The sequence below is a fragment of the Rhincodon typus genome, chromosome 7, assembly GCF_021869965.1.
Source record: "Rhincodon typus isolate 14 chromosome 7, sRhiTyp1.1, whole genome shotgun sequence".
Lineage (NCBI taxonomy): Eukaryota > Metazoa > Chordata > Chondrichthyes > Orectolobiformes > Rhincodontidae > Rhincodon > Rhincodon typus.
The window spans coordinates 31,319,418-31,342,788 of record NC_063338.1 but is presented as its reverse complement, the minus strand read 5'-3'; the positions used below and the strand labels follow the sequence as shown (position 1 = coordinate 31,342,788).

General features: G+C 40.4%; 1 protein-coding gene across 2 annotated transcripts in view; it reads right to left on the bottom strand.

The window, feature by feature from the left end:
* The window catches only part of LOC109919874 (tomoregulin-2-like), an 85,307-nt gene that overhangs the window by 3,030 nt on the left and 58,906 nt on the right, over positions 1–23,371 (bottom strand). Inside the window, exons 6-9 of one of the 2 annotated variants that reach the window (XM_048598822.1) lie at positions 15,550–15,698; positions 10,413–10,472; positions 9,521–9,647; positions 9,250–9,408 (exon numbers count right to left, since the gene is read on the bottom strand). In XM_048598822.1, the coding sequence (XP_048454779.1) occupies positions 9,250–9,408; positions 9,521–9,647; positions 10,413–10,472; positions 15,550–15,698 (495 nt within the window). The remainder of the gene's footprint in view (positions 1–9,249; positions 9,409–9,520; positions 9,648–10,412; positions 10,473–15,549; positions 15,699–23,371) is intronic. The other variant, XM_048598823.1, reaches the window with a different exon arrangement.

The window sequence follows — 23,371 nt, the reverse complement described above, 5'->3', positions numbered from 1 at the left end:
ATGGACTGGCTGGTGGAGAGGAGGGCCATCCTTTGTCCTGTAGACTGTCAAACAAAACCAAAGAACCAGTGTCATTTGTGAACCAATTTGGTGAACACATCATTGGCGTATCTCCACAGTTGGGTGAGGTATTCCAAAGACTGCTAGAGACCAGGCACCTACTCAGTTCCAGGCAGAAGGTGACCCATCGTGTGCCATTAATGATATTTTGCCAATGTACAGTCACAGAAACAGCAAGCATGTTTGTTGGAGACATTTAATAGACTGGATTGAAAGATTAGACGAGTTCACCAATGCAATTTTTACCTTGCTGGCTTTGCCACATGTCTACCTTGCTGTCTCTATGCACAGGTTTTCAGCCACCATGGAAAGCTAGGTTGCGCAGAGTGCTCAATGGCTGCTTGAGATACAAGCAGATCTGCAATCCATTACTTTAGTTATTAGCGTTCAGCATCAGCAGCAAGGCGAGAACTTGACGAGTGAACTTCACCTCACTACAGATGCCCCTTCGGCAAGGTGGTGCCATTAAGCACCCAGAATGGGGAGGAACCACGCATGGACTGCCCAGAGGTTTCCTCTCAGGATACCCCAGAGGGGCCAGGCCTGACCAGCTATCCCTGCCTATGATCCCCAACCCCGTAGATGATGCAGCTGAGGAGGTTGAGCCTACAATTGGGCAGAATCCTCTCCACTTCTTTGGGACTTCTGGCCACAAAAGCCTCTGGATTTGTTTGCCCAAATCTTCCAGGTCAATAGGATCAATGGAAAAAATACATAGAAGATAGAGCAGAAGTAGGTCATTTAATCCCTTGAGTCTACTCTGCCATTCATTATCATCATAGCCGATCATCAAGCTCGATGATGACACAGCAGACTCCCTCCACTTGAACTGCAGAATCCAGGATTTCACCTGGATATAGTGGGAGGGTAATGAAAAAAAGCGCTGAGGAAATATAGGTAGCACAAGTGACACATCATTGTAAATCCACTTTCACTTCTGTAAATATACATGTGCTTTCACCTGTCATATATCTGATCAGGTGTTATTTCAGTAGTAGGACTTGCTTATATGACTACCAAGACAGAGTTAAGCAGTCTCTTCATTCGTCTGAAGGAAGACAGAAGTTACATTGAGGTAGTACTCATCTTCAAGAAGCATCCTGGATATCCGATTGTTTAACCCATATACTCATCTGTGCAGCCAAGTCTTAGCACTTTAATGAAGTGATCGTGGAGGCCAAAGGTAATACTGCGCAATTTGTATGAGGGACAAAAACGGAAGTTGCTGGAAAAGCTCAGCAGGTCTGGCAGCATCTGAGAAGAAAAGAAATCAGAGTTAATGTTTTGGGTCCGGTGACCCTTCCTCAGAACTTTGATTTTTTCTTCTGCCAGACCTGCTGAGCTTTTCCAGCAACTTCCATTTTTGTTCCTGATTTACAGTATCGGCAGTTCTTTCGGTTTTTATTTACCTCGTATTAGGGCTTTGCCTCCGCTCATTTTTAAACTATCCAATGGAGTTCACTTTGTATTTTTAATCTATGTTTGCATTATTAATTCTTCTTGTTAGTAACTAGCAAATGCACTTCTTTGTTAACTAAAGAAAATCTGGTTAATTATTCTTATTCTCTCCTGGGATGTCAGCATTGCTGGCTGGCTGGCCAGCATTTATTGCCTGTTCTTTGTTGCCCTTGAGAAAATGGTTGCAAACTGCCTTCATGAACTGCTGCAATCCATGTAATGTAGGTAGGTCCACAATGCCTGGGGAGGGAATTCCAGGATTTTTGACCCAGCGACAATGAAGGATCTGCAATTCCCTCTCTAATGGCACTGTGGGTCAACCCAGAACATGTGCACTACAGTGGTTGAAGGAGGCAGCTCACCACCACCTTCTCAAGGGTGACTAGGAATGGGCAATAAATGCTGGCTGGCCAGCCAGCCAGCGATGCCCACATCCCACAAAATGAATAAGTATATTTCCAAGCCAGGATGATGAGTGGCTTGGAGTGGGATTTGCAGGGAGCTGTGTTCCCATGCTTCCTTTGTCCTTCCAGATGGAAGTGGTTGTGGGGTTGGAAGGTACTATTTAAAGATCTTTGGCAAATTTCTGCAGTGCATTTTGTAGATGGAACACACTGTTGCTACTGACTGTCAGTGGTGAAAGGAGTAGATGCTTGGGGATGTGGTGTCAGTCAGATGGGCTGCTTTATCCTGGATAGTGTCAAGTTTGTTGAGTGTTGTTGGAGCTGCAAACCTTTAGGAAAGTGAGAAATATTCCATCACACTCTCAAATTATGCCTTGAAAATGGTGAACAGGCTTTGCAGGGTCAGGATTGGAGTTATTTGCTACAGTATTCCCAGTCTCTGATCTCGACCTGTAGGCAATGTATTTATATGGAGTGTCTAGTTGAGTTTCTGGTCAATGGTAATTTCCAGGATGTTGATAGTTCCTTTAAAACCCAAATTCCTTTGGTCTGGCAGAAAAGGAATCAAGAAGGGAAGGGAAGGGATCCTTTTTTAAATTAACCTTGTGCCCAACTGAGGGGGCACATGAATAAAAAGGGGAGCGAGTTCATCCTTCCAGGAGTTGAAAGAGTTGTCTAGAACTGTAACAGATTGGGAAACCTCGCCTGGAGACTAGTTGTAACACTAAGTTCCTGATTGATCATTACTAACCCCCTGGACTGAGATCAGATGATGCTGTTAACTGTGCTGCAGCAAACCCTGCATGACTGTAGAGCCCTTCACTTTTCAAAGGTGTGACCCCTCTCTTTGACTTCCAGTCAAGGCAATTTGGTTGAAGTATGCCACTCAAACCCCTGATCATATGCTATAGGTGTACCCCTTGATTATTTGGTGCTAGCAATCATGTTGCCTGTCTTTCTGTATTCTCTAGTAAGCAAGTCAAGCAAGAAATGATATGGGGCTGTAAGTTCTCATTGCTACTACAATGTGCAAAAAGGCAAGGCAAGTCAGATATAATATGAATGTCCAAGTAAATGCAAAGTGAGTGAGTGTTAAGAGAGCAAGCTAACAGCCATATGCATCCTGTGCAGGTGGGTGAGCTGGCTGTATGTCCCTGCACACAGTGACCTGGCAGAATCACTGCAATGTAAAATGTTCCTAAGCTCCAAAGTACTGTGAAAAGCTGGTGTATTATGATTTAGTCCCAGATTAGCATGATAATGTCTCAATAGAGTGAATGGTTTACTTCTGTTTCTACATCTTATGAGGCAGTTGTCCTCAGTAAAGGGGAACTCATTAGTCAGGAGGACCTACTACTGTCAGTCAAGGGCATCCTCTGATCTCACTCTGGGGATTTTGACATGGTCTGTCAGATGCTTGGGCTGTTTGGGGTCAGGAGTTCTGTGTCATTACAGCCCAGGGAGTGCACCACTGTAAGTCTACAAGTCTAATGCAATTATCCCAGGGATTAGTGTTAAGTCAGATGGGAAACTGCACAGTAAACATCCAGGGGTGCAGAGACTTATCAGTCAGGGATGTCCTTTCAGGTTCAGGGCAGTGGGCATGGTCAGTTTCGGGGGTCGTTCACTGAAAATCAAGCAGGGGTTTATTATCAGGGTTCACTAAATGGCCATCATTGTAATAGACAAGTTGGGGAGTTGGTCACTTATGGAGACTGGAGGTAGCATATTTGGATGTGGAGGGGACAGTAAGGATCTGAAATAATAGACCATTGAAGGGCAGGGGTTACTGGGGAAGGGTGATCATTGATAGTCACTGTCATGCTGATTTTGATGGGGAGGAAAATGTAACATGATGATTGGATAGTAAGCTTGGGGCTCAGGGGAAAGCAGCAAGATGAAAACCTAAATTAAGAAATAGAGTTGGGTGGGAACATTGTGGTACTTAATTCTGATGGCATTGACAGAGAATACAAGGCAGAAAGTAACTGGAGGTTTGGGGGGAAAACATTGCAAAATTGATGGGCTGAGCCTGCAACTCATTCTGAACTGCTTCTTTTGTTGCTTTCCATCCTGATCTGAATTGCAGATATATAATGGAAATTAAAAATGGTTATGACCACACTCCATGTAGGTGGAGTAAGTGTTCTTTTCTGTCAGGAGTAGGCCCCAATTGTGAATGATATGAGGCCCTTCAAAGGGCAGTTGTGGTAATCAGTCACTTGCACAAACGGGTTAAAGATGTCTATAATCACAAAATTCTGCATGTGAACTGCATGCAGTGTCAACTATGTTGGATGCAGTTCTTGTTACAAACAATCCTGACTGCATCATTGGTCATTACAAATTGATCTCACTCATCTCTGAAGCAGAAGTAATCACAGGTGATCTTTAAAATGTCACATGAGGGCCACAATTCACAAAGAAATTCCAGGTCTCATAGGTAAAAGGGAATGAAATTACTTTTCTCTTAAGTACTTAACAATAATATAATTTTCTTGAGTAACATAAGGTGGAGGGAACAATGTTTCAGTAATCCTGTCACACTTAAAGTCTCTTCTTGTATTTGCTTGATATGGTTTAGGTTACATACATCAAAATAAGGTTTAAAATGTTATATGTCAATATGCAGACACTCATTTATGTGTAAATGTGACTGTTGACATTATAAGGAGCTCTTTGGATTCTGATATTTCCCAAATATGTTTAGTGGAACCTTCCCTAATGGATCCAGATACAGCAGATGTTATTGTTGCTACATGTTGAGAAATGTGGGAGGCGGGCTGGCCCGCAGGCGAGACTGAAACAACGTGGTTTCAAATCATCCCCCTGTACAGCTTACTCCTGGCAAATGCACAAATTATTGAAAGAAAGCTGGATGAACTTAAAGCTAGACTCACCTATCAAAGAGAATTGAGAGACTGTTGTGTGATCTATTTTACAGATACATGGCTCGCTTCTACTTCACCTAATTGTGCCTTACGCCCTGAGGGCTTCACAATCCACCGGTTGGACCACATGGCATTTTTGGGCCAGGCAAGGGGCAGAGGGGTCTGCCTCCTAATCAACACCTCTTAGTGCTTGGATGTGACAACCCTAGCAAGTTACTGATCCTCGGACCTAGAATACCAAACGGTAAGTGCCATTCCTACCAACTGCTGCAGGAGTTCACCTCTGCTATCCTGACAGCAGTTCACATCACACCCCATGTGGAAGTGAAGAGTGATGAAATATACACTGCTACAAATAACCTTGAGGTGGAATACACTAAGACCTTGTACATCGTAGCAGGTGATTTCAACCAGGCCAACCTTAAGAATGTGCTACCAAAATACCATCAACACATCTCCTCCTGTCCCACCAGAGACCCAAACACTCCTGACCATTGCTACACTACCATCAAAGATGCTTACCACTCCAGCCCCTGCCCCATTGTGAAAAATCAGACCATAAGGCTATGCTCCTTTTTCTGGTTTACTAGCAGAAATTAAAGCTTGAGGATCCGGTACAGAAAGTCATAGTGCTGGTCTGAGGCAACAGATGAGCTCCCATATGACCATTTGGTGTCGGTGGACTGGTCCATATTCAAGAACTCGGTAGCCAACCTAAATGAAAATGCCACTACTGTCACAGACTTCATCAGTGAGTGTGTAGAGGACTGCATGCCAAAGCAGTTAATCTGAGTGTTCTCCAATTGGAAAGCATGGGTGTACCTATTGAAGTCCAGGTGTGAGGTGTTCAAGTTGGGTGATCCTGATCTATAGAGAAATTCTAGGTATGGCCTTCGCAAAGCCATCGGGCATGCCAAGAGACATATTGGACAAAAATAGAGTCTGAGACTAATCACAGAAACATCTGTCGATTGTGGCAAAGCTTACACAATTAAATGGGCTACAAAGCGAAGTTGAGTAGAATTGCTGGCAACAGTGCATCCCTCCCATTAAACTCAATGCATTCTATGCTTGTTTTGAACAAATGTTCAGTGAAATGACACAACAGATCCATGGCAGATGTCATCTGCCTGGCCTTACGTTTATCCCTGGAACATTTGGATCACAAGTACACCTACAGCAGTCTCTTACTTACTGACTTTAGCTCCGCCTTCAACACCATAGTTCCAACAAAGCTCATCTCCCAACTCCAAAACCTAGGACTCTGATTCTACCCCCCCTCGACTTCCTGACCCACAAACTGCAATGAGTAAGGATAGGTGACAACAACATCTCCACACTGATCCTCGACACTGATTCCTCTCCAGGCTGCATACTCAGCCTTTTACTATACTCTTATACACTCATTAATGTGTGTGGCCAAATTCTGCTCCAATTCCGTTTACAAGATTGCTGATGACACCATCGTAGTCGGTTGGATCTCAAACAATGACGAGACAGGGAGCTTAATAGCACAGTGTAAAGACAACAATCTCTCCAGCGAAACAAAGGATCTGGTCATTAATTCAGGAAATGGTGTGGAGGATTGGCTGTGTCAATGATGCTGAGGTGGACATGGTTGACAGCTTCAAGTTCCTAAAAGTGAAGATCAGCAACAATGTGTCCTGGTCTATCCACGTTGACACTATATGGCACCTAGAGGTCAGCGTTTCTACTTCCTCTGAAGGCTAAGGAAATTCTACATGACTACGATGACACTTAGTAATTTTTATACATGCACCATAGAAAGCATCCTATCTGGATGCATTACAGCTTGGTATGGCAACTGTTCTGCTAAGACCGTAAGAAATTTCAGAGAGTTGTGACCACGGCCCAGTCCATCATGCAAACCAGCCTTTCATCCATTGATTCTACCTACACTTCCCACTGCCTCAGGAAAGCAGCCAACATTATCAAAGACCCCTCCCATCCTGGTTATACCCTCTTCCACCCTCTTCAATTGGGCACAAGACAATAGAAGTTTGAAAACCTGTACCAACAGATACAAGAACAGCTTCCCTGCTGTTATCAGACTTTTGAATGGACCTCTCGTATAGTAAAGTTGATCTTTCTCTGCACCTTCTCTGTAGCTGTAACACTTTAATCTGTATTCTGTTCTATTACCCTGAAGTACTTACATACTGTAATGATTTGGCTGGATAGCATGCAAAACAATACTTTTTGTTGTAACTCAGTACATGTGACAACAATCAAATCAAATCAAACCAAATGGGCACTGCACAACTAAAGTGCAAAGAAATTGTGGAGGAACAAATGTGTCAGAAAGCCCAGGACCAGCAACCAGAGCTGCTGAACAGTGCCACATGAATGAGTCACAGCAGAGGATCCTTCAGGATGCAGAGGAGGCACAGGAGGCCCAGATTCCATCGTTCTAGATGCCATTTCATCCAAATGATGGCGCCACCATTGAATGAAGATGTCCCAGGTATCCAAAGTATGTCAACTGCAGGAACAGGAGTTGTGATCCGAAGGGGTGAATGGCCATCAAGGTGACAGCTGTGCTACATTTTTATGCGAATGGTTACTGCCAAGGATCAGCTGAGAACCTGTGTGTGATTTCTCAACTGAAATGTTATCAAAGCTGTTACTGATATAATTTGTGCCAGATCACAGCACTTCATCTCTTTTCCCAATCACAAAGAAACTGCTGTAGCCAATGCAGTAAACTTTGCCAACTAGCTGGCTTTCCCCAGATGCAGGGCACTACAGATCGTGCATGTCACAGTGTGCACCATATGATAACACTGCTGAACTCATCATGAAAGAGTTCTATTCAGTCAATGTAAAAATCATCTGTGATCATCGGTACCACACTTTTTTAGAGGTCTGCACCAGGTATTGTGGAAGCTGTCATAATTTCCTATATCCAAGATTAACTTGGATTCCAGCTTCATTTCAAGGGCAAAATGTCATCTGAGGATAGCTGCTGGGAGATGAGGGCTATAATCGTGCAATCATGGCTAAAGACTCTAATATGCAGTTCCCCAACTGAGGCTAAGCATAGATACAATGCAGTCCATTCTCCACTCTTCATAGAGCAGACAGTAGGTCTTCTGAAGTTGAGGTTCTGATGCTTGGATTGGTCTGATGGGGACCTTGAAGTTCACTCCAGTCAAAAGGTGTGCTAACCATTGCATGCTATGACCTGCACAACCAGAGGAGGCAAGGGAGATGTGATAGGTGCTGAAGAGCACTGGCAGTCTTCTGATGAGGAAAATGAGGACAGAGTAGGAGGAACATCACCTTTTTCATCATACAGCAGGGCAGCATCCGGTGCATTATGTCAGATGGGACTTAATTGACTTGCACACAATAGATCAGAGTTAGGTGAAGTCATCATTCATTGATTGTAAATTTGTTGTTGCTCAAAAGGCAAACAGCCCTGTTTGGTCCAAGAAGTTAGCCCTGTGTTTAGCTCCACCAGGTTGGCACCTCAACTGAAGCTCCAAACGCTATGTTGATGCTCTAGAATTTCACACTGTAGCACAAAAACATGGAAAATGTTTCTGACTGCACTGATGCTAGACAGTCAGAGACTCACCTAGAACAGCACCATAAGCAGAGAAAGATTATAAGCTTTTTCAGCACTGACTCTCTATGTTTTTCAGTGCCTTTTGCAATAGTCTGACTGTGTACAATATGATTCAACTGATCAAGATTTTACTGTGTGCCAGTCTATTGCTTGATTTTTTTATCGGTATAACAAGTCACCAATTTTCATACACATGCAAATGTTAGCGAGGTAGACTGATCGAGATCAACTAGACAGTGTTATATCTGACCTTGGGGTGATGCCAGTTGGTGCATTCTATTTTATTCTTATTCAAATTGCCCGAGGCGGTTTGGGATGAGGTTATACTAAGAGACCCCTGATAGACAAAGGGCATCACCAAATACAATATCCACTCTTCCATCCTTTTAAAAACTTCAAAACAAACAGCTGACCATTCTGACCCGACTATATTATGGCAAAGGCAGTGTACTATTGGGGTCGATTTAACAAATTTAATTGACTCTTAATATATTTACATATGGTGAACAGGCTACCAATTTTGACACTGCCCATCCTCCATGTAACTCCCTCAGAACCTTGCTTTTCCCAGTATTGCCAATCTTGACTTCTTAATGTTGTCATAATGCTGCTCATTGTCGTAAAGATCACGCAAGATCTGCCCAGTCTCTCAGATCAATAACGTTGCAGAGCACTTGTTCCTCTTGCAAATGAAAGCTTGATGCTGACCTCCCAGGTGCCAGAAATGAGACAATGCTTTTTAAGATTAACATGATTAACAATTAGCACAGGACGATGCAGTGGAAATCAGAATACCGACTACCTTAATCAAATACCTTGACCAATTATTAATGAGTAAGGTTACCTTGTTATGCAAAGAACAACAATCAAAATGATGGCCACCTGCACAGCTCCAATGATGGATGCTATTAAGACATACTGAAGTTTTCCAGCTCCAGGAACTACGTACAAAACATTAAACTCTTTTTGTTCACAGCGTGGTCCTTTAAAACCTGTTTCACAGCTGCAAAATGAGAGTAATTATTCAGCAAATGCATTGATACAATATTGAAATAAGTAATGTTTACATAGAAATTAAAAAAATTGATTTGTTTCTGTCTTGTCTAAACATTTACCTGCAAGATGGTTCCTGTTTATTAATCAAGTATTCACATTTTCCATGTAAACAAAGATTATCCAAGTGATTGGGACATGGGATAAATAGTCCCCGGGCAGGTTTTTCTAATTTATTGGCATTTTTTTCTGTAATATAAAATGCAAAATGGAGGGAAATAAAAAATATTGAAAAATATTTAATGACTTCAGGAAAGAGTCTAAGTGTCAGTGGAGTTGGGTTCTATATGAATGTCATCTTATAAATTATGACATCAAGATTAGATTGCTCGTAGCACGAGAATAATGAATTCCAGTGAAGGAACTTCAGAGAGAAATAGCAGTAGAACAAAATCTAATTTATAAATTGAGATTACAAAATCAATCCAACTTTGATGTTCTTGGCCAGCTGATTCTTCTGCTGTTGTCCTGAAAGTGCTGATAATTTAACCCATCTCCACATGTCTCATCCAATTAGCTATGTTAATGTAAATCTAGTTGGTGAACTAGGCAGCCTTCTTCACCAATGATCTTGTCTTCACATTTTCAAAAACAATCACTAAAGAGCTATTGGAAGCAGAAGACCCATTGATATTTCTTCTTCTCTAGCAATGTTGTGCTGTAATCACTCTGACCAAGAAAAACAATTAGCAAGAAGTTTTTAAAAATTCCTAAAACAGAAAAATTTTCTGTTTCATTTACAGACCATACCACAAAAGACTGTGTTTGAATACTGTGACTAACAATCTGGAACTGTGTAATATTGAGTCAGGAGAATATTACAAGTGAGATTCTATAATGGCCTCCAGAATGAAAAAACACGAGTTGTTGGAACTTCAAAGAACTAAACTCCTAATATTTTTATCCTTATTTAAAAAAAAAACTAAATTTCTCAAAGAGGTTAGAAATGGCTACCTGTGTAATCAGTTCTTGCATAAAGCCCATCTTCAGTTTTCGTACCTGTGGTTGCGTTTTCTGTTCAAAAAGTTAAAATTGTTTTAAAATGACTTAAGTTACCTAGGCAACCTGTATGATACACATTTCTTCTGTCCTGTGACTCTTTTCATCAGTTGCTCTGCAGGGAAACAGTTGGAGAATAAACTGTAGATTTTTTCCTGCTAAAATCACCAGGGACTAACCAGCATTTTACTTAACTCAATGTGTTAATTAAGCATTTGTGCAAAGGCATTTCATTCTAAGCCTTATTCTTGAATTAATTATCCTGGTGTGGAATGTGCTGCCCTCTGGGTCATGTGTAAATTAGTAAGATTAGAGTTGCTACTTTACAGAAGGTAATTTTCCAGAACATTTTTTTTCCTTTCAAAGGAGGGCCATTAACTGCACATAAAGGATGCTATGCACATTTTGAGGCTTCATGTGTTTCAATATAAAGACAATTGTTTCAAATGGTATTTTCTTTTTGCAGGTTAGTCCCATGTCATCCCTTGTTGACTGGGAAGAGCACAACAGTTTACGGGTATCTCCGATAACAAATTGAACAATAGATTTTCTTTACTTTTCGTGTTTTGCTTTTCTCCTTACTGAAAGTAACTTCACTCTTACCTTTGCAGAATCCTTCGCTTACAAAAAGTTCTTAAAAACAATGGTCTCTGTAGAAAACAGTGCTCTCACAGTGAAAATGAAAGCCCCACTTGCTTTGTCTTGTATTATAAAGTATTTAGCATTATTATGCATAGCATGCAATTGACCCCTGAGATTCATACAGAATTTTGGACATGATACAATCTCTACATTTTAGTGTGCTGCAAAATGTGTTGTCAGATCATTAACATTCAAGGATTTTAACCCAGCATACAGACTGCATTATCTCGCATGAAGAATTTTTGACCTATCAGTTGAGAAAACCACATACTTTTCATGGTATCACAAGGTACACTGTCATATTAACGTATAAACTTCCAGTCACAATGGGTGGAATCTTTCCAGCCCCTCAACAATGTGGATAATGGTGAGTCTGTTGGAAAAATCTGGCAAAAATCAGAGAAAATGTGATTCATAAATGGAGATAGGAAAAAATGTCTGATTCCGCAAATGAGTTATGAACCGGAATCTCGTTAGTGAGTGGTGACCGGCAACATACATGTATTTGCCCACTATTAGTAGTTGATCATGCCTCATTGATATGAGATTTCATATTCTTTCATGCACCAGAGAGAAACTAGAGGTGACAATTCCCAACATGGAAGTCCGAGGTGGTACATAGTGACTCCAGCTCACTACTTGCTCCTCTGAGCCTCCAACTTAGGCAGCAGTCAGTAACATCTCAGTTATGCTTCATAGGCAGTGGCTGTCTTAACACCACATCCATGCAGACTGATATTGGACATGCACCAGTCTTACCACATCATGATGTCACATCCCAGACTCCCTTACAATACAGTTCTCCACTTCACTTCAAAGCTGCAGTTTAGAATGCACTAACTCCTTTAATGCTCCTGCCATGGCACTTTGCATTGCAGGGACAATTATCTATGTCATGGATTGGACCGGGGTGCATTGGAGGGCTCATTGTTTGCTCTCTTATCACACTCTCCCTCTGCTCTTTTTTGGATGCTCACAGCATCTTTTCTTGGACTGCATTTTTTGCATTTTGTCACTTCATTCAGAATTTAAAGGCTCATGGTACTTCTGTCTTGCCTTGCTGTTTAGTGCAGATACAAAGCCAGGACCTTGTCATGGTGTTAGTGGTGTTCATTCAAGGGGGTCACATGTTGTTGTATAGCATTGTGCTATGTCACTGTCACACCTACAGGACACGCCAGCTGTTTTGACAGCAATTAAATTGTATTTTCTTCAATCCAATGGCCAGATCTGAGTCTAAGGGGAGTATTCCTTGGTCAAGTCAAGGGGGATTGTCATCAGTCAGAAAGTCCTGCTGGTCAGTCAAGGGCAGTCTTTGATCTGAGTGTAGGTGCTGCGACAAGGTCAGTCATCAAAATGAGGTGGTCACAGTCAAGGGCTCTGCATGACTGCAGTCTGGAAAGTAGGCTCAAAAGGGATGTGATAGATGCGGAGGAGCTGGGAGAGGACCAGCAATCTTCTAAGGAGGAAGATGAAGACAGCGAACAGGAGTAATGTCACCTACAGCCTGATAAAGAAGGGCAATGTAAGGCACAAGTCAGATAGGACTTAACTGGCACCTGGTTTCCGTGGATAGGAGTTGAGTACTGTGATTATTCATTGATTGTAAATTTGTCATTGATCCAAAGGCGAGTGGGCCCTCTTTCTTCCCAGAAGCAAATGTGGCTAATTTTTATTCACTTTTTCTTTGCTTTTGCTGTTTGTAAAAGTGAACATTTTCAGCCACCAATGTGCCCTCGAGTTTCTTTTTAGTTTCCCTCCTGCTATGTGCGTGTGAAGGGCAGCTGTTGGCTGGCAATACCTCATTTTGTGTGGTATGGAGTTTTAAATATGGCTCCAGGAATCCCAGCAGTGGTAAATCCTTCTGTTCTGGTGAGCACACAATAGTACAAGCAAGGCCCCGTACAGGCGTAGTGCAAAGCTAATGAGGCAAGCTGTGAAGCACTGCATAATAAAAGCCCACTGCAACTTATGGCAAGGAAGCCTCCAATGGAACTCCCTGAAATTGTAACTTGACCAGTTTTGGTGAAATTTTGGCCCAATGTGTGTACGTGCACTATAAAACTTCAAAAATATAAGAATAAATTATAATAAGGAAAATGTCAACAATAAAGTTCAAGTGGTATTACTTTGGAAGTGGAAAATCTAATGTACCTGCAGTGTTTACAAGATATTCAGAGCATCCACACATCAGCATTTCTGTACATAGATCATTTTTTAAATTCAGCTAAACATTACTGTGAGTACAGAATTAACTTATATTGTACTAACTTTGTTATTCTACGTAAATCCACATTTTAGTATAGTTTCCAATAACATTGCAACATCAGAATTTCAAGATTTAGTTCTAGTCTTTGAGTGATGCAAATGTGAGGAAAATGCTTAATTGGGAAAACTCATTGTATTACTGAATAACTGGGGTTGTATTACTTGGCTTTGTATGATTTTAGCAGTTGCAGTTGAACAGAAGGCATAGGTCGCAGATGGTCAACTTTTCAAGAGATGAATAAAACAAATTGTGTGCTGTCAAGGAGTAACAAATATTAAATAGATGGGATAACTGTACATTTTTATGCTCCCACCGAGGAGTGGCACTTGCAGAGAGCAGAATGAGAAACGTGCATATAGCCCATTACTTTTCATCAGTTAAAATTGTAATTAAAGCATGTGAGTAACTTTGAAACTTAATTCATCACTGTGGCTGTTGAAATATGCTTTGCCTTCACTTAGTTGTTTGATATCTGGATTTCTCTCAATTTTTCATTCTGTCTCTACCTTTTCTTGTTCTCATTCCATCTCCTCCCTAACACCCCTCCCTTATTTACTTTTTCTGTTATCTAATACTGTCACATTCTATCTCACTTCCCTCTTTTCATCTCTTTTATTCGCAGAATCATAGAATCCCTACAGTTTGGAAGCAGGCCATTCAGCTCATTGAGTCCACGCCAATCCTCTGAAAGGCATCTCACCCAGATTAACCCCCCCAACTCTGTCCGCATAACCCTACATTTCCCATGATTAATCCACATCCCAGGACACTACAGGCAATTTAGCATGGTCAGTTCACCTAACCTGCACATTTTTGGCCTATGGGAGGAAACGAGAGCAGCCGGAAGAAATCCATACCGACACATGGAGAATATGCAAACTCCACATAGACAGTTGTCCGAGGCTGAAATTGAACCTGGGTCTCTGACAATGTGAGGCAACAGTGCTAATGACTGAGCCACTGTTCCACCCATTTTCATTCATTGTTTCTTGTCTTTCTTCCTATCATTACCAATCATGTGCTGTCTTGGTTCTTTTCTCATTGCTTCTTGTTTTGCTTTCTATTCATCCTTGCATCTTCTCCCTTTTCTGCTTTCCCCATTCCTCTCTCTTTCTCTGTCTAATTTCATGTACTGAACAGTAAATAAATGACAAATTTTGTTAAAAGTTTGAAAGTGTGACTCTTTGTTCTCTAAAGTCTGTGTCCTTCAATTGAAGGAAAACGAGCAGGTGCAATGCAAGGTTTCTTCCCAAACTCAAGGAGAAACTCAGTGTTGTGTCTTCAGTTCTCCTTCACTTCAGTCATATGTGTGCTATCCTCAGCAGTGAAGGACTAAGCAAGCTGCACCATTGAACTGAACAGCCACGCAGCACAACCTATCTTATGGTAAATCAGCAGCAGAGCTTTCATTCAGCTGCCTTGATTTCTGCTAGAGAGTCTAGTATTGTGATGAATGTTTGTGCTTATGGCAGTAATGGCTCTGTTGCTTCCTTGATGGGTTGTGGGTGAAATTAAATGAGAGTAAACAAATTGCACTTCACCAGTAGAAGAGCTGGATACTAGTTTGGCTACTTCTGATACAGGTATTCTCAAATTAATTCATTTTGTTTTATAACATGATCATTATACTTGTTTGTAAACAAACACTAATAGCTGTGGCGATGGAATATTATCACAAGGATTAAACATCAGATACTCTGGAATAAATCACGGTGTAGAATTACAAATGTCAAATAACTGTTTTATAAACAAAAACAGAAGTTGCTGGAAAAGCTCAGCAGGTCCGGTGGCATCTGTGAAGAAAAAGATCAGAGTTAACGTTTTGGGTCTGGTGACCCTTCCTCAGAACAGGTGATGCCAGACCTGCTGAGCTTTTCCAGCAACTTCTGTTTTTGTCCCTGATTTACAGCATCCGCAGTTCTTTTGGTTTTTAACTGTTTTATAAACTTCTGATCCTACATTTTGAGTGTGGTTCAGAGGTGAAACAGTAATGCTGCAGCCTACTCTCTAATCCACATTTGTTTCAAGTGCCTTAGTACAGGATCATTGAATTTACATCATTGGACACTGAAATAGCATGAGTACTTTAACAGAATATTCACAAGGTCCTGCAAAAACAAAAACCTGATGGAAATTGCACTTTTTAAGTACCAAATAGAGCAATGAAATTGTTTCATTTACCTGGACATCTTCCCAAATGAGTGACTTCTATGAATTCCTGATTCTGGCAAGATGCCTCTTTAACCTGACAAGGGTTATCATAGGATTTACCATCAGAAGCACATACAGGGTTGAAACTGATGCGGGAACAGTCAATGTTGCACACACACCTAGATGAGAAAAAAAACAAGGGCTTTAATTAACTCTTGCTAACATTCCAATATCCACAGCTCCAAGCAAGGAACTGCTTTTATTGGGAGTGCAGTTTGAAGAATTGCTTTAACAAATCTATAGACTGTACTGCATTCCTTGTCATTGCTGAGAAGCTTTGAACGAAAAGTAGGTGATCCCTTAAACTAATCTCCTGAATGCAATGTGCTAAGCAATAGATAGACGCAATACTTATATGTGACAATTGGTAGTCATTTTCTATCAAAAATATTAAAACAACTTTAGCATAGCAAGCTTTGATGTTTGAAGAGTTATTCTTTGAATGACAAATCTTTGAAATGCAACAATAGTGTATTCAGAATGCCACTGGATGAGACTGTGTGGCCGAGAGGAGTGCCCTTGTTGCTCCTAGAATCATTAAGGAATAGTTTTGAAATTTATCTAAGCATGCATCGTGGGTTCCAGGCAGGTTATCTAGTGGAACTTCCAGAGCAGATCCTGTTTTGAAACCAGTTAAAATTCCAGTGAGTTATCATGTATATTACATAACACTGACAACATTGATTAACCACGATGCCACCTCAGTGCAGTGGGAGCTTTATCCTTCAGCAAAACTAACTGTTCTTCAACCACTGATGCAACTAACAAACATGTTGAAATAAACCCATCTACATACCACTACAGTACAAAACCAGAAACAAGGCTGCCCACCATGACAGACCGGACCATATAAATTCAGAGCAGGACAGAACAACGGCATTCAATAGAGGCTACACAGCACTGACAATGTCACCTAGAAGGGAGACGAAACATTTGCATGAAAACCAGTCAGCTCGGCGAACCAACCAACAACTCCAACTGTGACCCAAGCTACAGATCTTTGTTAAAACAAAACTAACTGTGTTAAAATGGAGATTGGTGAAGATAGAATAGCAAATGAAGCCACTCCACTCACCTGACCAATCAGCCCCTTCATTATTAGTGATCATGGGTAACTGAACTGCCCCATGATATTGTGCTATAACATTTTGCTGAGGGCCACAATCAGGACCAATATCTTAAAGGAGAATACTGCGGATTCTATAAAATGCTGCGTCATGAAATGACTAGAAATATGTCTGTTGTTTTGATTTCTTTACACAACAATGTCTGCAATGGTATCATTGGGAGTCTCCAAGTGACAGTCAGGTATTTCACCTCTCAGAATAAAGAGCTTAAAAAAAGGCCAACTGCTGTATTAAATTGTCCACATTAAGTCATTTTGCGCTTCTTGGAATGGAACTCAGTAGTGGTTCACCAATACTATTTTGCTGCCTTCTTTCTCTTGAGAGAATATACAAAGATGAAGCAACACAAGCTTGCTATGCAAAGAATACCTCCAAACCAGACCGGCTACAAATGGTAGCTCAGAGACACAAGAACCAGCACATTTACCAAGGTTTGCAGTTCAAAAATAAGTTTTGTATTGCTTCATGAGTATATTTGCTCGAGTTCAATATTGTTAAAGCAAGGAGCACATGGCTTTAGAATTGAAAAGTAGTGAAGTTATGCTAAACTTCTAGAAAACCTTGGTTAGACCACGTTTGGGAGTACTGCTCGGATGGTGATGGCTAGCACGAGGGGACATAGCTTTAAATTGAGGGGTGATAGATATAAGACAGATGTCAGAGGTAGGTTCTTTACTCAGAGAGTAGTAAGGGCGTGGAATGCCCTGCCTGCAAAAATAGTAGACTCGCCCACTTTAAGGGCATTTAAATGGTCATTGGATAAACATATGGATGATAATGGAATAGTTTAGGTTAGATGGGCTTCAGATTGGTTTCACAGGTCGGCGCAACATCGAGGGCCAAAGGGCCTGTACTGCGCTGTAATGTTCTATGTTCTATGTTCTATGCATGCAGACTAATTACCATACAATAAAAATGATGGCGAAGTGAAGGGGGTGCAGAGAAGATTTACAAAGATGTGATCAGAAATGAATGGGTACACAGGGAAGGACTAAAGGCTGAGGTTTCTTTTGCTTTTGGGGAAAAAAATTAGAAAGATGAGGCAAAACTTAATTGAGGTCTTAAAATTATATAGGGAAAATCTTTCCATGTGGGAGGAAATGGAACAAACCTCTTTATCCAAAGACTGATGAGACTGTGGGACTTGCTGTTGCAGGGAGTAGTTGAAGTGAACCATGTGCACAGCGGCATGGTGGCTCAGTGGTTAGCACTAGTGCCTCACAATGCCAGGGATCTGAGTTTGATTCCAGCCTTGGGTGACTGTTTGGAGTTTGCACGTTCTCCCTGTGTCTGCATGGGTTACCACTGGGCGCTCTGGTTGCCTTCCACAGTCCAAAGTTGTGCAGGTTAGGTGGGTTGTTCATGCTAAATTGTCTGTAGTATCCATGAATGTATAGGTTAGGTCGATTAACCCTGGTAAATGCAGAGTTATGGGGATAGGGTTGGGGTTTGAGTGTGATGCTATCAGTGCAAACTTGATAGGATCCCTACAGTGCAAAAGGAGGCTATGATATGGATGCATTTAAAGGGAAGCTACTCGAGCATATGAAGAAGAAGGAAACAGCATTAGATTTAGAGGAGAAAAGGAGAAAGCCAGCAAGCAGTGATTGGGCCGAGTAGAGTATTTCTGTCCTGTATGTCATACGTAATCCTTTGTAAAATATTAATATTTTCTTAAGCACCTTAAGTGATTTCTATTGAATTGAATTGCTGGTGTGCTAAAAGATTTGTGATTGGCTGTTTTCACTGCAGTTCATAGGATCTTGATCTGAACAAAATTCTGATTTAAGCAGAGCATTTCCTGACAAGCTAGTCATCATTTACTAGAGTTCAGATGAACAGTGAAACAAGCAAAGCAAGCATGTTACAGCCAATTCAATTGACAAACAGGGATTTAGAATATTGTACTGATTTAGTTAAATAATCAAATTCTTTCACGACAACAACTTGCATTTGTATAAAATAATTAATGTAGCAAGATGTCCAAAGGTATTTCACATTAGCATTATTGAGTAATATTTAATACCAAGCACATAATAAAAAAATAGGAATATTGAGGAATATGAAGTATGTTTTAGAGAAGTAAAATGAGATAGAAAAGTGGGGCAAAAAAGTGGAACAATTAAAATGCAGGATGCTCAAGAGGCCAGGATTAAAGAATTACAGAAGATTGCAGAGATGGAGGAAGTCAAGGATTTGAAAAGGTTTTGTCAGACTGGGAGATAGTGTAGATCAGCAACACAGGGGTGATGGGTGAGTGAAATGTGCTGAGAGCTGAGATACTGGTACCTGTGTTTTAGCTTGCCTTTAGTCTATGGAGAGAAAAAGATGGGAGACCAGCTGGGATAAAATGGAATAGTTTAGAAGAAACAAGAGAATTGAATGAGTGTTTCAGCAGCAGCTATGCAGAAGCAGGGACAAATAAATAAAAACAGGTGTTCTTTCTGATAATGCAGATGTACAGTCAGAAGCTCAACACGAGCTCAACACGGGCTCAACCCTGCAGAAATGTTGTGAACAGTTGGTTCTTTCTCAGAATGGCCAGTAAGATGGCTAGAGTTAGTGGCTAGGAAATGGAAATTTATGGCAGGGATCAAAGGCTGTATCATGTACAGGGCCTTTAAAATGTGTTCACACCCTTTTCTTTAAATGACTATTAAACAATAAATCACATTTTTTAGGTTATTGTACATTTAACAAATTATAATTTCATTACACTAAAACAAGCTATCAAGATGTCTGTCCATTTATTGAAGTTCACAGTCCTCGTACCGAGAGTTGAAATCATCTAAGAACACAGAAATACAGGAAAATATAGATGACAAAACATGTCCACATGTGTTTTCATAATATAACAAGATTGTAAGTAGATACACACATGTGATGATAGGTTGGTATACATGGATTTTTATAGTTGCAATAAGAAATAATTATTCAAACATATCATCACGAATACATGAATGCTGTGGAGTAAAAATAGATCGGGCATGTTATTTAGTATTCAAGGCAGGGAGGAGAGATATAGTCTGGAAAAGGCAGTGTACTGTGATAGGTTTTCAAAACTTGCAGTCTTGTTGGTTTTTCTGCATTTATATTTAAGATAGTAAGTATATTTTGAGAAGGTCCATGAATGGTTTAGAAAATATTTATAGATGTATTTGGGGAAAAATGATATAATAGAATTGAGTGATCAATTGTCCTGAAAAAAAGTGGTTATGTTGTTCAGAACCTCTAAGTTCTTCCTTCATAATTGATCACTGTTTTGTAAATTCTAAAGTCTCCTATGCTGAGAATGCTATATAAATATTTTATAGAGATAAAAGTAGAGGCAAGATGTAAATACTAACAAAATTAAGGACTTTATTTCCAATACTGATAGGTGGCTGAAAGGTTGTTAGGATGGTTAATCATTTAGTAAACTCAGAGGTATGGTTTTCTGGAGATTATACTAAACCTAATGGTAGGACTAATGTTTCCCTCAGTTAAACGGCCATGACTGGCAAGCTGACACATTGAATTCCACATGCAGAAACCGCTGCAAAGCGTGGAACTTGGAGGATTAAAAAACAGTTAGGGAGATCATCGAGTTGGACCTGATGTTTTCTTAAAATAAAATAATTTTTAAAATGCCAGGCAAATTAAACAGGGATTGTGGCATCAGGAGATGATGAGTTATTGGGAGCAGGTCAGAAAGATTGTCAGGTTGGGGTCTGAGGGGCAGATGGTGTATACATTATTGATCATTTTTGCAGGTAGGTAATACAGGCACCTGTTTCACCTGGCCTCTGGGGCTCCCTTCAGATGATGTATTTCATGAAACCTGTTAAGCTGGCCTGGTGGCTTTTAAAAAATAAAAGTGACGTTAAAAATGAATGCATGCAGCCTCCTTAAAAATGATTTGAAGACATAACCAACTCCTGAGGATGTGTGGGTCTCCTGTTTATGTTAAAATAAGAATTGAGTGGGTTGGAGTTGATCTTTCATTTTTAAAATATTTGGAACTGTCACAAGTGGACGAGAAATTTAGCCTCCTAGTACTATATCTTGCAACATTTTTAAAAAAAATCCACAGATTGCTTTTGGTACTTTGTGAAATAACTCCACTGAGGACGGTATCTCATCACAACCCAAGTCACCTTTTATTTACATGTTGCGAATCCTTGACATTGATCTAGCTCTCAGAGTGAACAGGATATCTGACACTCCTGTTCTTATTTGTCAGCTAGGGCTCCCTGATTGGACCTGGTTAACAGCCTCAATCAGGGAACTCATTCTGAGAGATCTACCTGGCTTACCTTGTTACAATCATGAACTTTGTATGCAAATCCAGAAGTCTTTGTTAAGTTGTTGTGATCTTAAAGGACAGGCGCTGACTGATACGGATGATGCATCACAAATAGAAAGATCATTTTATAAATTTTTTTTGGACTGCGAACCAAAGTGGGAAAAAGACACTGCTTTAAATCGAGGAAAATGTGAAGGGAGATGTTACAGTTCTAAAACAATTTACTGTACCTCATTGTGAGTTGTATTTACACTGTTTCTGTGCTCAAGCGGTGGGGAAGATGCTGCAGACTCACCAGTACCCTGAGTGTGTGTTTGCGGCAGCTTAGACTGTTGATTGAAAAACCAATCAGTACCAGTTGTGTGGGTCAGAAGTCACCAACATGACAACAACTTTGATTGGGTCCTGGGCAATGGGACTGCATCTGATCAACACAGGCGTCGAAAACCTCTATAAGGATGGCATCTCTCTCTCCTTGCAGAAAAGCAACAAACATTAACATAACAGCCAGCTATTCTCAGTAACAAGTGACTGAGAGATTAAACAATTGATATGCCAACCTCAGTGCATCAGCAGGAAAGAACTGCAGGGACTTATAATGAAGATTAAAGCTTAGAAGGGCTTGGAAGAGGAAAAATGACCCTTCATTCAATCCTGTGGATTTGTATTTTTGCATTGTGTTCCCAAATTCTTTTTCCACCGATAACATCTATTTCTTTGTTTGTTTATGTCTGTCTGCATGTGTGTTTAGGCATTTAAAAAGGAGAGATTATATTAAAGAGTTATAGGTTGATAGTTCATATTTTGTTTGTATATGGTTAGAACTGCTTTATTTGAAATAAATAGTAGTCTATAAGAAACCTGGTCAGTGTTTTCTGTTAACCCAAGTTGATCAGACAGGAAAATTGAGGCTTTGAGTAATTTGATTAAATCTTTACCCTTTGTGTCACTCCTGGGAGCCCTCAAATTCCCAACTTGGTCAGCTGTCAATGACCAAGTCAATGCAGTAGTTATAGAAAATGCAGTACAGGTACTGCCTTTCTACACAAATTGCAACACAGTTGTTTTGAAATCTGTTTGGATGATTCTTGGCTCTCAGTTAAACAGCTTTTTATCCTGTCTTCATGGTTTTATAACAAATAAACAAAAGTGTTCAAAGAAATACAAACAGTACATTTTTAATAACCTTATGAATTTTTTCTCCAGTTATGATCGCACTAGTGTTCTGGAAATTAGTCTTCAATTTCAGGAGAAATGAAAGTAATTCTGGAAAGTTAGCAACCCTGTCACAAAGCAGTTGGATTGTTTCTGGATGCATGTCTTTTCAGTCATGCTTGGTTATTCTCAAGGGTTTTGAGGTTAAACTCTGAATGAAAATGTTGAGTTCCATGTGAACTATGTACCGAATTAGGCTACAGATTAACTTTGTGATTTGCATTCAAACACATTTTCCAATGTCTTTGTCTGTTGCTTTAGCAAGCAAATCATATGTTCACATACTAAGATTTTATGGATTTCCCCCAGTTGATTTTTAACAGTTAAATTACTAAAGCCAAAGCAATTCACAGCAATGAATGCCCATTTATTGTATGCAACTTGTTCTTTTTTCCTCTTTGGAACAGCTACAATTCAGTTTGACTTGAGTGCTTTGAGGATTTTATAATCTTGCATAGTATTTGTATTTTTTTGCATCCTGCAGTGACTACAATGTAAAGGCAAACTAACAGTAGGAAGCAAACATGTCAACATTTTGCAAGTTTTAAAGCAGTTGAGTGAACTTACTAAAAAACTTTCAATGTGAACACAATTTCATGTCAGTTGGATAAAACCGAAAGAACTGTGGATGATGTAATCAGGAACAAAAACAGAAGTTGCTGTAAAAGCTCAGCCAGTCTGGCAGCATCTGCGAAGAGAAATCAGAGTTAACGTTTTGGGCCTAGTGACCCTTCCTCAGAACCTAGACCCAAAACGTTAACTCTGATTTTTCTTCACAGATGCTGCCAGATCTGCTGAGCTTTCCCAGCAACTTTTGTTTTTGCTCACAACAGTTGGAGTTTGCTATGAGATGGTTACAGACCTTTTAATTCTTGGTCAACATGAAGGCATGTTGGTTTTGAGGGAGAGGCCACCACTTTACATTTGATTTCAGTATCAAACAGCTTGATCAGGTACAGATCAGGTGCAGGTAAAACCTCCTATGGACCACCTAAATTTTAGAAAAGTGTTCCAACTGTATTAATAAAACATTCCTAAGTCCCAGAGATAGTAGGAACTGCAGATGCTGGAGAATCTGAGATACCAAGGTGTAGAGCTGGATGAACACAGCAGGCCAAGCAGCATCAGAGGAGCAGGAGAGCTGACGTTTCGGGCCTAGACCCTT